Genomic DNA, 13,787 nt, shown 5'->3' on the forward strand with positions numbered 1-13,787 from the left:
CTAGATTGGTACACGCCGTATACTTCCGGATACCCTGCATTACATTGTTGATAGGTTTGTAGCGTTAGGTTTTTCCTGCAATACTCTCTCAACGCTAGTGAGTGTAAAACTTATTTAGGTACGATACTAAAGCAATTTTATGCGAAATAATTGAATTCAAAACCAAAATATTAATACTAGAAGAGTAGTACCAATCACCATAAAAGTATTAAAAAAAAAAAAAAAAACAATTTTGTTACAAATTAGTTGTATAATGCGATTATTTTTAAATTCATTTTAAAGCAACAGGAAAATTGTGAAAATAGTGGAACGAGAAGGTTTGTTTGTGAAGTTATTCACATAAATGTTTATGCCTTCTCTTTTCTTCATCAACACATCAATTCAGTGTAATTGAAGTGTATATGTTGTGTGAGAAAAAAAAAAAGTGTTTTAATACCCTTTTTCATAGCTGATTAATTACAGCAATTAAATAAAAAATAAAATACATGAAAAAATGTGTGTGCTTATTTTAATTTGCAGTGCCTGCATGCAAACGTATGAAGTTCGTGAAATAAATAAAAGGAGATACAATGGTACCTACTAAATAAATCAACATAAAAAGACTGTGCAAATACATCAAAGGAAGAACAATGTACGTACTTTTTACAGGCAGTTGACATAGCGAGTGCCTTGTAGCGAGCTTGTTCATCGGTCGGTAACACTATATCCACTGATCTTGATCTAATCGTTGTAACTGGAGGCTCCAAAGATGATGTCCGCTCAAGACTATGACTATGTGTGAACTCCTCAGTTTTGGACACTTTGGCAAATGAGGAGTCCACAGATGCAGCACGGTCCCTTTTGGAAAGTTCCGGAACTTCGAGATAAATTTCTGTGACTCCGGTATCTGCATGGTCAGGGGGTTCCGCATCACCGTATTCACTACTGGAACCAAGATACAAATTAGAAGCACCACTAAGATTTTCCAAAGAATTATCTGGAGATTGTGTGTCGACTGCAGGTGTCGATGGTTCTGGCTCCACGTAGACAAACGCTTCTTGGCGAGCCAAGGACGATCTTCTTCTAGGACTGATATCACCACTGGTACCACCTTCAGCCGATGGGGAACTAGGAGAATTCGGCGATAATGTAACACGGATACTACATCTCGATTCCGACTTAGGAATAAGAATTTCCGTAACACCCGAATACTCAATATCACCACCTTCATCATCACCATCATTATCGTCTTTAGGAATAACCAAATTTGGCAGCTGCACTCGTTGTTTACGACCTTGTTGCTGCAGCAGCTGAGATTCGTCATCCCCACTACGAGTCTCGCCCTCACCATTTATATCACAACTTCCATCACTGTTCTCACTAGATGAGGTTGTACTGACACTGAGCAATTGTTGCTGTTGGTTTGAGGCTTCGGCATCTTCACTCGCAAGCAGTCTTTCGTACTCCTCCACACACTGACAATGCACACAATACGTCGGTGGCTTGTCACCAGAAGAGCGACGTCTTTGAAATCTCCGCGGTACCTCTAAATAAAACGACTCGTCGCCTGCACAACCAGAGTCGAAGCTTCTCGATCGCTGCTGATTCACAATCTGTGGTACCTTCAAGAATCCACCGTTCTTTTCCGTGGAATCCTGTCGCTGTAGCATCGGATTTTGCTGCTGTTGTTGCAGAAATTGCTGTTGCTGCTGTAGCAACAATGCTTGATTCCGTTTGGCTTCCAGTTGAATCTCGTCGAAAGATGCTGATCTCACTTGCTTTGGCACTTCGAGACTGCTTTGTTGTTTCATTTCGGCACCAGTTGGCGTACGAGACCGTTTGAATGTGGTCCGTAGTCTCTGCATGCTGACTGGCCACCACCTCCTCCACCTCCACCTGCGGACGCCTGGGAGGGGCCGTGGGGTCACATCGCAGAGTCACCTCGGAGGCTTCGGGTGACCATAAAATGTAAAAGAGGCAAATGTCCGGAGTCGCTCCGGGTGCAGTCTTCATGTAACCTTTCCTCCGAGCACTGGAATGAAAGAAAGTTATGCAGAAGCAAATGGTATACGCAAAACGGAATTAAATAGTACACTTAAAGCTACATACATATTTACTGGTAAAATATATATACGAGTAAGCCTGCTGAGATATGACATTGAATTTCTTCAAGGAATATATCATAGCTTTATGGTCTAACAAACACAATAACAATAATTAAGAGCCTGACATCCTAAAAATAATACCAAATTTACCATTTTTCTTTTGCTTGTTTTTCATAAGTGAAAGGAGATAATGAAATGCAACTTATCACGATCATAGATAATGTTATTTTACAACAGAAAATATGAATCTGAAGAATTTTCAGTGCTACTATCCATACAAATTACAGTCTTCCCAGAATAATATTTCCTCCAAAATCTAAGCTAAGGCAGCAATTACAGGAACGTAGTTCACAAGATTCTAAGACAACATGATACGTAATCAAATGCAATTGAGTTCGTTCGTCTAGTCGCTGCCTTAACTTAGATTTTGGGGGAAATGTTATTCTGCCAGCACTGTAATTTCTTCTGATGGCAATACTGAAAATTATTCAGGTTCATATTTTCTGCTGCAGAATAACATTATCTATGATTGTGGTAAGCTGCATTTAATAATCTCCTTTCACTTATGAAAAACAAGCAAAAGAAAAAATGGTAAATTTTGTATTGTGTTTAGTATGTCAGGCTCTCCTATGGCACAGAAAAGGAAATTGGATTGAAATTTCTGGTTTAAAGCTCTTTAGGCTATAAAAGAATTAAGTGAATGGTTGTAAAATAATTACGGGAATGAAAATGTGACGGGAAACGGGAAGACATCAAGAAAACCCATGGACACAGTGTTTTCAACTAGGGATGGCCACAAAGTTCTGGTTCCGGCGGCGGAACCGGTTCTCGGAGATCCGGTTTTAGAACCGGTTCCAGACCTGGATTCGAAAGTTCCCAAAGACCCGTAAAGGAGGCACAAAGTTCACCTTCAAAACACTGCAAAGAGGACCATTCGCTTGTGCCCTCCTCGCCCAGACCCGCTTGTGCTCCCAGAAAAAATTGGTCCACCAGTGGGTGTTTAGCCAAATGAGTTGGCCAGTTTGCCTGTTTAGCCAATGAGTTTGTCAGTTACCCAGTTTATTTAGCCAAATGAGACAAGCGGCCGCCGCCTGGGCGCCTGTCTGTCGCTTCCACCATTTCATCTAGCACACTGTTCACAGCCTGCCAGCAGCTCGGGTTTAGCGTAGGGATGGTCACAAAGTTTCGGTTCCAGCGGAACCGGTTATGCGAGGAACCGGTTCTTGGAGATCCGGTTTTCAGAACCGGTTCCGGAACCGCTTCCAGACCTGGATCCGAATACCCGGGTTCAGAACCGGATCTTGGCAACCGGTTCCAGACCTGGATACGAAGAACTGATTCCAGGCCTGGATCTGAAGAACCGGTTCCAGACCTGGATACCAGAAACCGGTTCTGGAACAGGGATCTTCTAGAACTGGATCCCTTCAGACCCGAAAACTGGCTCCGATTCACACGGCCTGTGATCGAACCAGGGACCTCTCACATCAGAGGTAAGCGCTGTCCCTGAAACAAGAGTTGAAGCTGTCTTATCTTAAGAAGGCGTCATCCAAGTAATGTTACGTCTCACAGGAAACCCTATTTACTGTTAGGACATACATCACTGGGTGACATTTTCAATTCGAGATGCTGATTTTCTTCAAATGTCAACGCCGTGCGACCAGTTTGCTTTTAAGCTAAACCTCACAGTAGTGCTTCTATCTTTCAATCGTTAGTCCATGTACTAAAATCACTGTAACTGTAGTGAGGCTGAACCTCATAATCGCAGCACTATGAGATTGTTTACTCAACTAACTTCATTCATTCAAGTAACTTGGGATTTGGGACAATGGTTTAAATTTTTTGAAATGAAAGTGTTTCTTCTTCATTCTGACGGATAGAGACTTGGAATGATTGAAATTCTCATTACATAGAGAGAATAACCAATAGGTGAGGCAGGGCTGGATTAGCCCATCTGAAGGCCCGCGGCTGGAAAAAATATGTGAAAGTACAGTAGGAACGTTGAGGGAATATGTTTCATATTTCTGATCATATTTTATATTATGATGAATGTACTTTCATGATTCTTTTAAGATAACTAGCCTATTTGAGATTTTGATCAGAATGGAGGCCCGGGGCTATAGCCCCCCTAAGCCCCCCCTTAATTCGGCCGTGGGTGAAGGTTATGTAAACTCCATCTCGTTTTTAGAAAGTAGCAAAACGGAAGTGATGTTCAACGGCGTTGCCACTAGTAGTTCTGACATTTGTAGCAGTGTTCGTAGCTTCCTTTAAGAAAATTTCCGTCGACTGACAGGAATTTTTTCCCTTTTTATATCAAGTTTTCCCTAGTTTGTTGAGTGTCCGATACCTATGATAGAAGTTACGTAATAAGATTAATGTAGCTATATTAAAGGAAGTACCAACCACATTTGTTTTATTCATTTGCTTTTTGGTTATTTTTTTAAACTTTGCTTTAATTTTTCTTTCTCTCTTTTTGTTTTTACGAAAAATATACACAAATACATCCAACCAACGATGGGAGCAAATTATGTTACTTTGATCACTCACTCACTCACTCACTCACACTCACTCACACACACACACACACACACACACACACACACACACACACACACACACCAACAGTTGCTATTATACTGGTTGATTTCTGAAGAATAAAGAAATTTATGCATTTACATTAGTCAATCAGTCAACGCTAGAATTTCTCTGGATTTTTAAGTTTTATCGAAAATTTTCCTTTTTCCCTCTTTGGTAAATTTATTTACTTAATTTCCCTAGATTAGGGAAATTTCCCTGAAACTACGAATACTGACTCGTGGTAGTATGGCTCAAAGATAGAAACAGGAAAAAACTCAATAGCAGCGACTCAATAATAATAATAATAATAATAATAATAATAATAATAATAATAATAATAATAATAATGTCAATGCGCCTGATTCCACATTGTATTACGTTGTTAAGGATTTTTTTTCATTCCTTGTTGTCAATGAACAAACGCCACCAAAAAATTCACTGAAATGCTCACACAGATCAAGGTAATAGGTGAATCCACCCTATTACAAGAAATTTCCATGATTAGATTATATTATATTAGAATATTGTCTTTTCTTTTTCTCCCTAGAATTTTTAAGTGAGTGACTTATATTCGTGCAGTGACTTTCTTTTCTTCTTCAATCTTCAAGGTGTGGCTACTGTGGATTATTTCTGGTGCAGCTTATTTCTGGACCAAGAAAGATTTCGAACATACCTCGTAGGCTATATGAACTTTATATATTCATCATTCTTTTTTTAAAAAAATATATATATATCAGAAAAATAAAAATCTAATATTATAATAAAATAATTACTTCATTATTCACTCATTCAACTTCTTAGTTCATCGTTAAGTTTTACTTTACCGATACGGTTATTATTAAAAATGTACGAACAAGTTAGCACACGAGCAGATTGGTTTGTAGAAGCATGCCTTTAGCGACCACGAAATCTTATTTCGCTTTCGCTCTATCTCTAATTAAGGCTGAGAGACAACTCCCGCGGGTCATGTAATACTTATTTATTCTTTACGGTGACGTTGAAATCATATTCCTCTTCTGCAAAGATATGGATGCTTAAAAAAAAAAAAAAAAAAAAAGCTTTTAGCAGTAACCGAGTATGACGTCACGTTAATGATGGCATTTTTTTTCTTTTTTTCATACATTCGCGGGCTGCTTGAAAAATACATAAAGTGTGAACGTGAAATAAAAAAAGAAAAGGAATAACGAAAGAAGTATTTTAAAACAAGAAGTCTTTTTGTGGGTCTTTGAATAAAGATCAAAAGGAGAAAGATATCATAAAATATTTCGTAAGGAATATTGTTTGTTTGTTTAGGATTAGCGTTGTCCTCTCCGCTGGCCTAGTGGCCCAGGCGCAGGGTTCGATCGTTGGTGAAACATTTGCATGCATTACGGTGGTTAGGAATCTACTTTAAACTATAGGTCCATGTCGCACCATGTGAACTGTAGCATCACTTCTGAAAATAATGCTAATTCCAGTCAACTAAAAATGCAGTTAGTGTCCCTTTTCAGTACCGACGCTATATAAGACGTAAACCTATAGTTAAAAATGGCAGTAATGCGTTCAAATGCCAAAGCTTACTCACTAAGGATCAAGTCTGAGACGACGTACATCAAAGGCGCAGCTCTTAACCGCTACAACACCGGAGAGAACTTTTATGGAATAATATTGTAAGGATCCATATACCCACACGCACTGTAAGCCACATGTCCTTACTACAAAAAACTATTTCTATAATTATAAACAAACAGTGGCAGACTACAGGAGACTACACCTCCAGGTAGAAACGAAGAGGATTCGGAAAACTACGAAGAAAGCCGACTTCTCTTCCATGAGTCCTCCCCTCCAAGAAGATGGCTATAAAAGAGGACGACGGGACGAGGAAATTATCAGACCTGTGCTGAGCGCTATCCTTCCAAAAACCTACTCTCGAGGCCGCCATGAGCGACGAAGATATCCCATAATACCTTCTCCTGGGGCTGCTATGAGCTACAGAGTATAATCCTTTAAAATCATCTCCTGAGGCTCCTATGAGCGACGAAGATATCCCATAATACCTTCTCCTGGGGCTGCTATGAGCTACAGAGTATAATCCTTTAAAATCATCTCCTGAGGCTCCTATGAGCGACGAAGATATCCCATAATACCTTCTCCTGGGGCTGCTATGAGCTACAGAGTATAACCGATCCCGTCTGAGGCCGCTGTGGCTAAGATAAATATCCTTTATCCCGAGGCCATATCGTGTGGCGAGGAACTTTGTACTTCACTGGAAACATTTAAAGACTTAAGAGAAAACACTTACAAGAACTTTGTAAAAAAATTATAAGGCACTCTTTTTTATATAATAAAAAGGTGAAAGGTTGAAATAGACTCTTCCTACGAAACATTGCAATATACTCTATGGGATAGTAACATGGACATTTCACAAGACGGATGAAAAAGATCTGTAGGATCTCGAAATGTGAGTGTGAAGAATTTTGAAAAATAGCTGGGTAGAATAAACAAATTAGGACGTGGCGTTGGTCTTGTACGGAAGTACGTATATTGATCCTGTAATCCAGTCTCTTGAAGGTCAGATAGTGTGATGGGGAACGCCCTATGAACCAACATTAATAGTAGGTTTCTTCCTTCATAACCTCGGTTTTCCACAAGAAAGCAAAGCACAAACTCTAAAATTCATGCTCCTATAAATATGAAATAATTTCTCTATCCATCTCCTTTTACGCCGCATATTCTGAAGTTATTCCACGTTCACTGAAGTTTCTGCTCCATTCTCTAAAATGAACAAAAGGTAACCAGCGAGAGAGAAAGAGAGAACCTCTCCATTAATGAAACGGGTTATAAAAAGCATATCATCTTGATCTTATCAGAAAGCCATCAAGCTTCATTGTTGTCAAACTTTTAACAATGAGATACATTCATATACACACACATCCACACACAGAGACAGTGCACATTATAACTAATAGCAGGCACGCTTCCTCCCCCCCCCCCTCGCTCCTTGAGGCCATTGTTTTCAGGTCATTCAAGATGTAATTTTGCGCGGAGCGAATCACAATCCCTCTCAGTGGGGCCACAGCTGCATACCGCATTACTACACTAATAAGATGAATGCGAGATCCCTTAAGGTTTTTTGTTCACTTTCATATTAATACGCCAAGGGAGGTAGAGGCGAGGATAGCGAACAATATGACAAGAACAAATGATAAGGATGACATTTCGGTGCCTGTAATCCATACTTGGTCGTAGCATAAAGGATTTTCACATTTTAAAAACACACTTTCCCATTCTTTAATGGTTATGAAACGAGAAAACGGAAATTAGGGATGCTTTATAACGCAATTCGCGTCTCGTTATGCAGTACTTCGCAACTCGAGAATTCTTCACATTTAGTTGGACTACAATTACCAATAGAGGAAAGTTCTCTCGCATTACACCAATCTATTTGTGATGGTTATTTTTTTTCCCACCGTTTTCAAAGGCTCACATTTCCAAGAAATACTTCGCTTCTAAAATTTGCTTACCATAAGGACCAGAACAGAATGTGCGTAAAATATCCAAGTGAACCACAAACCAGAAAACGAGACGAAAGGACATTGTACATATGAAATAAAACAACAAACGGAAGTGAATATAATTGAAGAAAACTAAGGCATGTATATATATATATATATATATATATATATATATATATATATATATATATATATATATATATATATATATATATCCAGGGTGGGCTATTTTAAATAATCCACGGAAATATCTAAAAAATGATGAAACATAGAAGAAATGTTTGAAGTAAACGTTATATATTGCTAAGGGGGAAAACCATTTCCGCCAAAAGTACCCCTCCCCACCCCCCGGAAATAGGGGGTAACGGGGAGTAACTTTGAAATATCAAATTGGAACATGGGTCGAGTAATACCTCGTTCGAAAGGTCTTGGAAAACTAAGTAACGCTGTACCAAAATTTGTTTCATATGGAGCACCAGTTTCAAAATGGCCGCCATGATATAGTTCGGAAACTCCAGTAGCCGTAGTATGAAAACCATGGGAGGTAAATGAATGGAACAAAATTGAAATACGTAAATATCATAGGGCATATCGAATAGTGTGGTCCCTGTGATCCCAGTGGCCTCCCTGAAGGGCTCTTGGGGGCTAACTTCAAGATTTCAAATAGTAACATGAGTCGAGTGGTACCTCGTTCGATAAATCTTGCAAAATCAAACATCTTGCAGAAGAAAACGATTGAGGTGAAATGGCAGTGTTCTCAAAAGGCCGCTGAAACATAGTATCAGTGTCAGAGAAAAGGTTTAGTATCCGTAGTATGAAAGCGATTGGAGATAAATCAACAGAAGAAAAACTGGAGTAGGTAACTGACGTAAGGCACATCGAGAGGAGGTGTTGGGGTGACTCCACTGAAAGGTATCCGGGGCCAACTTGAAAATTTCAAATAGCAACTTGAAGCGAGTAACATCATGTTACATAGACAAATGAATATCAAACAGCTTCTGTAAGAATATTTTCGACATGAGACACCGTTTTCAAAATGATCGCCAAGACATGGTGAATGTGTCTAAGAAAACGTCTAGTGCCCATAGTATGAATACGGGTAGAGATAAATGAAAATAACGAAAATTAAATAGGAAAACCACGGAGGCGTTCCAAGGCTCGAGAATGATACAACAGAGATAAAAATGTTAGAGTAAAATTGCTATAATGTATAGAGAGATATCCAAGTCCTGCAAAATAATCTTTTCCTGTGCTCTGTATGTGAGCGGGGTGGAAAGTAACAGGGAAAGTTCAAATGAGAACTCTACTTTAATTCGCAAATTAAGGCTACCTTACAAATAGGTATGGTATGGTTGAAACATTTGTTTGTAAGGATGACGCTGTAGTGACTATAAAAAGGTGAAATTTTATTTGAATGGTAACGCATATCTGTATGGCTAAGTATGATTTGATGCGAAAACAGAAGGAACGTTATACGAAAGAAGTTGTCGAATAATGCTGTTGCTGGAACTTACAAACGTGTGAATTTGCTAATCTCCGTCGCCACAGAAACTTTTATGCAATGCGTGCTGCTTATTCGGAAAGCATTTCGGGGATATACGTACACACTGTTTCGTCCCTCAAGCTCACAATATGACATGAGTGCTAATAGTTAATCAAAATGTAACTGTGGTCAAGGGCGCCCATGTTGTGGTTTCCAAGGGAGGCAAGAAAAAGCGACATTTCAAATATAGTTTCAAATTTTGCTGTAGCTATTCTAAAAATTCTATTGAGTTTTCGATATTCCGAAGCACAATTTCCTCTAGGGGAACGAGAGCCCCCCTTGTCCCCCTTATGGGCGCCCTTGACTGTGGCAATCCGCATTAACTGAGTGCACTAATTCTCCATCCCTGAAGTCTGCCTTCCAAACAGCATTGGGTAGGTCAAGCGTACGCCCGAACCGTTGTCCGGCCGGACATTGAAATTTTGAAGTTAGCTCACAAGATCCCTTCAGGAAAGACGCTGGGATCGCAGGGGTCACATCATTCGATATGCCCTATGATATTTACGTATTTCAAGTTTGTTCCATTCATCTACCTCCCATGGTTTTCATACTACGGCTACTGGAGTTTCCGAACTATATCATGGCGGCCATTTTGAAACTGGCGCTCCATATGAAACAAATTTTGGTACAGCGTTACTTAGTTTTCCAAGACCTTTCGAACGAGGTATTACTCGACCCATATTCCCATTTGATATTTCAAAGTTACCCCCCGTTACCCCCATTTCCGGGGGGTGGGGAGGAGTGCTTTTGGCGGAAATGGTTCCCCCTTAGCAATATATAACGTTTACTTCAAACATTTCTTCTATGTTTTATCATTTTTTAGATATTCCGTGGATTAATTAAAATGGCCCACCCCTATATATATATATATATATATATATATATATATATATATATATATATATATACGCAGAAAATCATCTTAAGGTGAAAGATAGCTTCGGCCATGGAACCTTCAAGAAAAGTGAAAGATATCCGATGAGTGGTACAAAAAGACCCGTTAATTTTTTTTTTTTTTTTTTTTTTGCCAAATTCAGCAAGTAAAATTCAACTTACAAGCAAGGTCTTTCAAGTGTCACACTCCGAGTTGCTTGAAACTCTTGGGGTGAATAAAGGAATCAAAAATTAGGACATACGTGTTTTTTTTTTTTTTTTTTTTTTTATCGGTCAACATGGGGGATGAAGGGTGTAAACATTCCCCTAAACTGCGAACATACGCAACACTACACTTGTTCAGAAGACCATAACTAGTTACACCGTTAGAGATACACATTGACTGATGTTGGAAAAATAGCCATAAGTTTGGTCACTTTACGTGAAAGAACATTGTGCGTCCGCTTAAATCATCACAATCACATTTTTGAGGCCGTAAATGTAGCAGAGTTGACTGGAGAGACCGCCGCTGCAGATCTACGTTACGAAGCGGTAAATGTGCACCGACGGCGGTTTGAAAGTTCTGAAACATGCCGAGCGACATCTCACCAAATTGTCTGTGTGTGTTCCAACTGAAGAGACTTGCTTTTCCCAACAGTACGACTGTTTTCGGAATGTTACTTTCTTGTAGTGTCGCATAACGGACGTTAAGACAATCTCTTTAGTTTTTCGCTCTTCCCTAAGTCAACTGCGTTCCTTTTGTATTACAAGTCCACGGACTCACCATTCATAACACTGCACGTCACCGATGCTCTCCAAATGCTCTCAATGACATCCTCATCCAAATCAAAGTGTAGAGTAACGTCTTCGTTGTATATTGACATGGCTCTATCTGCAGCGTCATTGATCAATTCCCGGAGGTAGTTTGCAAGGTGTATCTTTGCCCTGTTTGGAGGTAGTTCTGGAACGTCTACAATAGCAAAATAGACTGCAAGCAGACGAATGACATTTAATGGGTTTACACCCAGTGCCCGTCATCAATGATATATAGGACACAAGGCATACGATTAACACATTGACTATTGTTCACTGATAACTTATCGGCACTGACAGACTATTTACTCTGGCGTAATTGTCTTTTTATTAATATAAGATAAAATTCCACTTGTAATACGTTTATCAAAGATAGAACTATCAAATTCAGTGTCCAACTGTGCTATAAATTTTTCGTAATTATAATTTAATTTGTGGTATCCTGTGATGTAACCATGCTCTAAACACTCAAGATATTGCTTTCTAAAACAGGTACAAACGACAATTCAACTGTAGCAACGAATTCCAATCTTATCTCTCACCTTGTCCAATATTTACAAGGGATCCATATATTTTCTTCTTAAATCTCTCCATAGCAACCGGAATTCATGGCACTTCTCTAATTGCATGCAGATGATTACACAATATTCGTAATTGATCCGCCATATGCCAGACGTATTGACTATTATTACAATATTTTGCACTTATTATTTCTTCCTCTACGAATTTGAAAAGCGTCTAGCGAATCGAAAGAGTGCGTTGCTCGTTATGGCCTTGCTAAAATGTATCATATTACTCTACGTTCTCACTTTAGAGGGGTGTTTACCTCCTTCATCCCCCACATTAGCATATTATATATATATTATATATATATATATATATATATATATATATATATATATATATATATATATATATATATATATATATATATATATAAACACGTTATGTCCTACTTTTGATTCCTTTATTCGTTCCAGGAGTTTCAAGCAAATCAGAGTGTGACACTTGAAAAACCTTGCTTGTTAGAAAAGTGATAGATAAGCGGTGAGCGGTATAAAATTAGTTCCTTATTTCCAGGTTTATCAACCATTTAAATTGGGGAAAACGAAAGACAATCAGTGAGCGGTACTAAGCGGTAGAAAAATAGTTTCTCGTTCAAGTTCATTGAGCACTGAAAGCGGTTCCGGTGAGCGGTACAAATATAGTTCCTTTTGGTCAAATTTATTGAGCATTCAAGATGGTACCGGTAAGCAGTACAAATATACAGGGTGGTCCAAAAGTTGGTATACAGTCCGTACTGATCAGCTCACTGTATTTCATATCATTTCTTATTGTTATCAAACAGGTAAACCTAGCTTCTTCATAATTTGTTCTTAATGTCTTTTTACTTATACCTTAAGCCAGGAACAGCAGAAGCAAAGAAACCCATAAGCTAGAAAGTTATACTTGATCAATGCAGGGGAGTATACTTACTTTTGGGCCCCCCTGTAGTTCCTTGTTGCCAAATATTCCAGTTATATTTATGATGTGATATTATATATATAATAAATATACCTGGGATAATTCTTCCTCCCTCTCGTAAATAAAAAAAAAAACTTGATTCAAACCCTACAAACAGCGTACTATTTATTATTATTATTATTATTATTATTTTATTTATTTATTTATTTATTTATTTTTTACGAGACTCAGTTTGATGCCTGATGGAGCTCATATGGTTTGTATCCCACGTTAAGCTGCAGATCAATGCGCTCGATGTTGAAAAGTGAAGTTAAACTTTAAACCAAATACGAGGGCCGTCCAGAAAGTAAAGAACAATTGCGCATAGCACGCGGCGTCGACCCCCCCCCCCAGCTGTGATCGCGTGCGTGGTACTATTCTCTAGCTCCTTCCTTCTTTCACCTTAGTGTGAGCCGAGACCCACTGCCGTGCGGTCACGCTACTTGTTTTTGCAGCGATTCAAAATGGCGGTGCCAATCGAAAATCCCGCTAAATGTGAAGTAAGTAGTAGTAAAGAGTCATTTGTTTTCTGAACACGCGAAAAGTTAAGTCTATTGAAATTTATAGGCAAAAAACAATGTTTATGGTGATACTGCAATGAACGAATCATCAGTGAGGAAATGGTGCACTGTAAATTTGGGAGGGAAGCATTCAGATGCAGAAAGTATATATATGAGGATTTTTAAGACAAATTGCGTTCAAATTATGCCAAATATTGTATATTCATTAATACAATAAGGAGGCCCACATGAATTTTGGGGGCCCCCCAGGATCGGCGCCCTTGCCAGTGTGCATGATGAAGATCGGAGTGGGAGGCCATCACTTGTTACAGAAGAACTGAAGGAAAAAGTCAAAGAAAAAAATCAGGAAAACGAACGTTTCACTTTGAGCACGTTACATGAA

The 13,787-nt window shown here is 38.9% G+C and overlaps 1 protein-coding gene across 1 annotated transcript in view; it reads right to left on the minus strand.

The window, feature by feature from the left end:
• The window catches only part of rdgA (retinal degeneration A), a gene marked incomplete in the record, with an annotated part of 666,123 nt that overhangs the window by 447,685 nt on the left and 204,651 nt on the right, over positions 1–13,787 (minus strand). Inside the window, 1 exon segment of the mRNA XM_081737830.1 lies at positions 640–2,011. Coding sequence (XP_081593956.1) covers positions 640–1,844 — 1,205 coding nt within the window.

The sequence above is a fragment of the Thermobia domestica genome, chromosome 14 (genome assembly GCF_964235325.1).
Source record: "Thermobia domestica chromosome 14, izTheDome1.hap1.1, whole genome shotgun sequence".
Lineage (NCBI taxonomy): Eukaryota > Metazoa > Arthropoda > Insecta > Zygentoma > Lepismatidae > Thermobia > Thermobia domestica.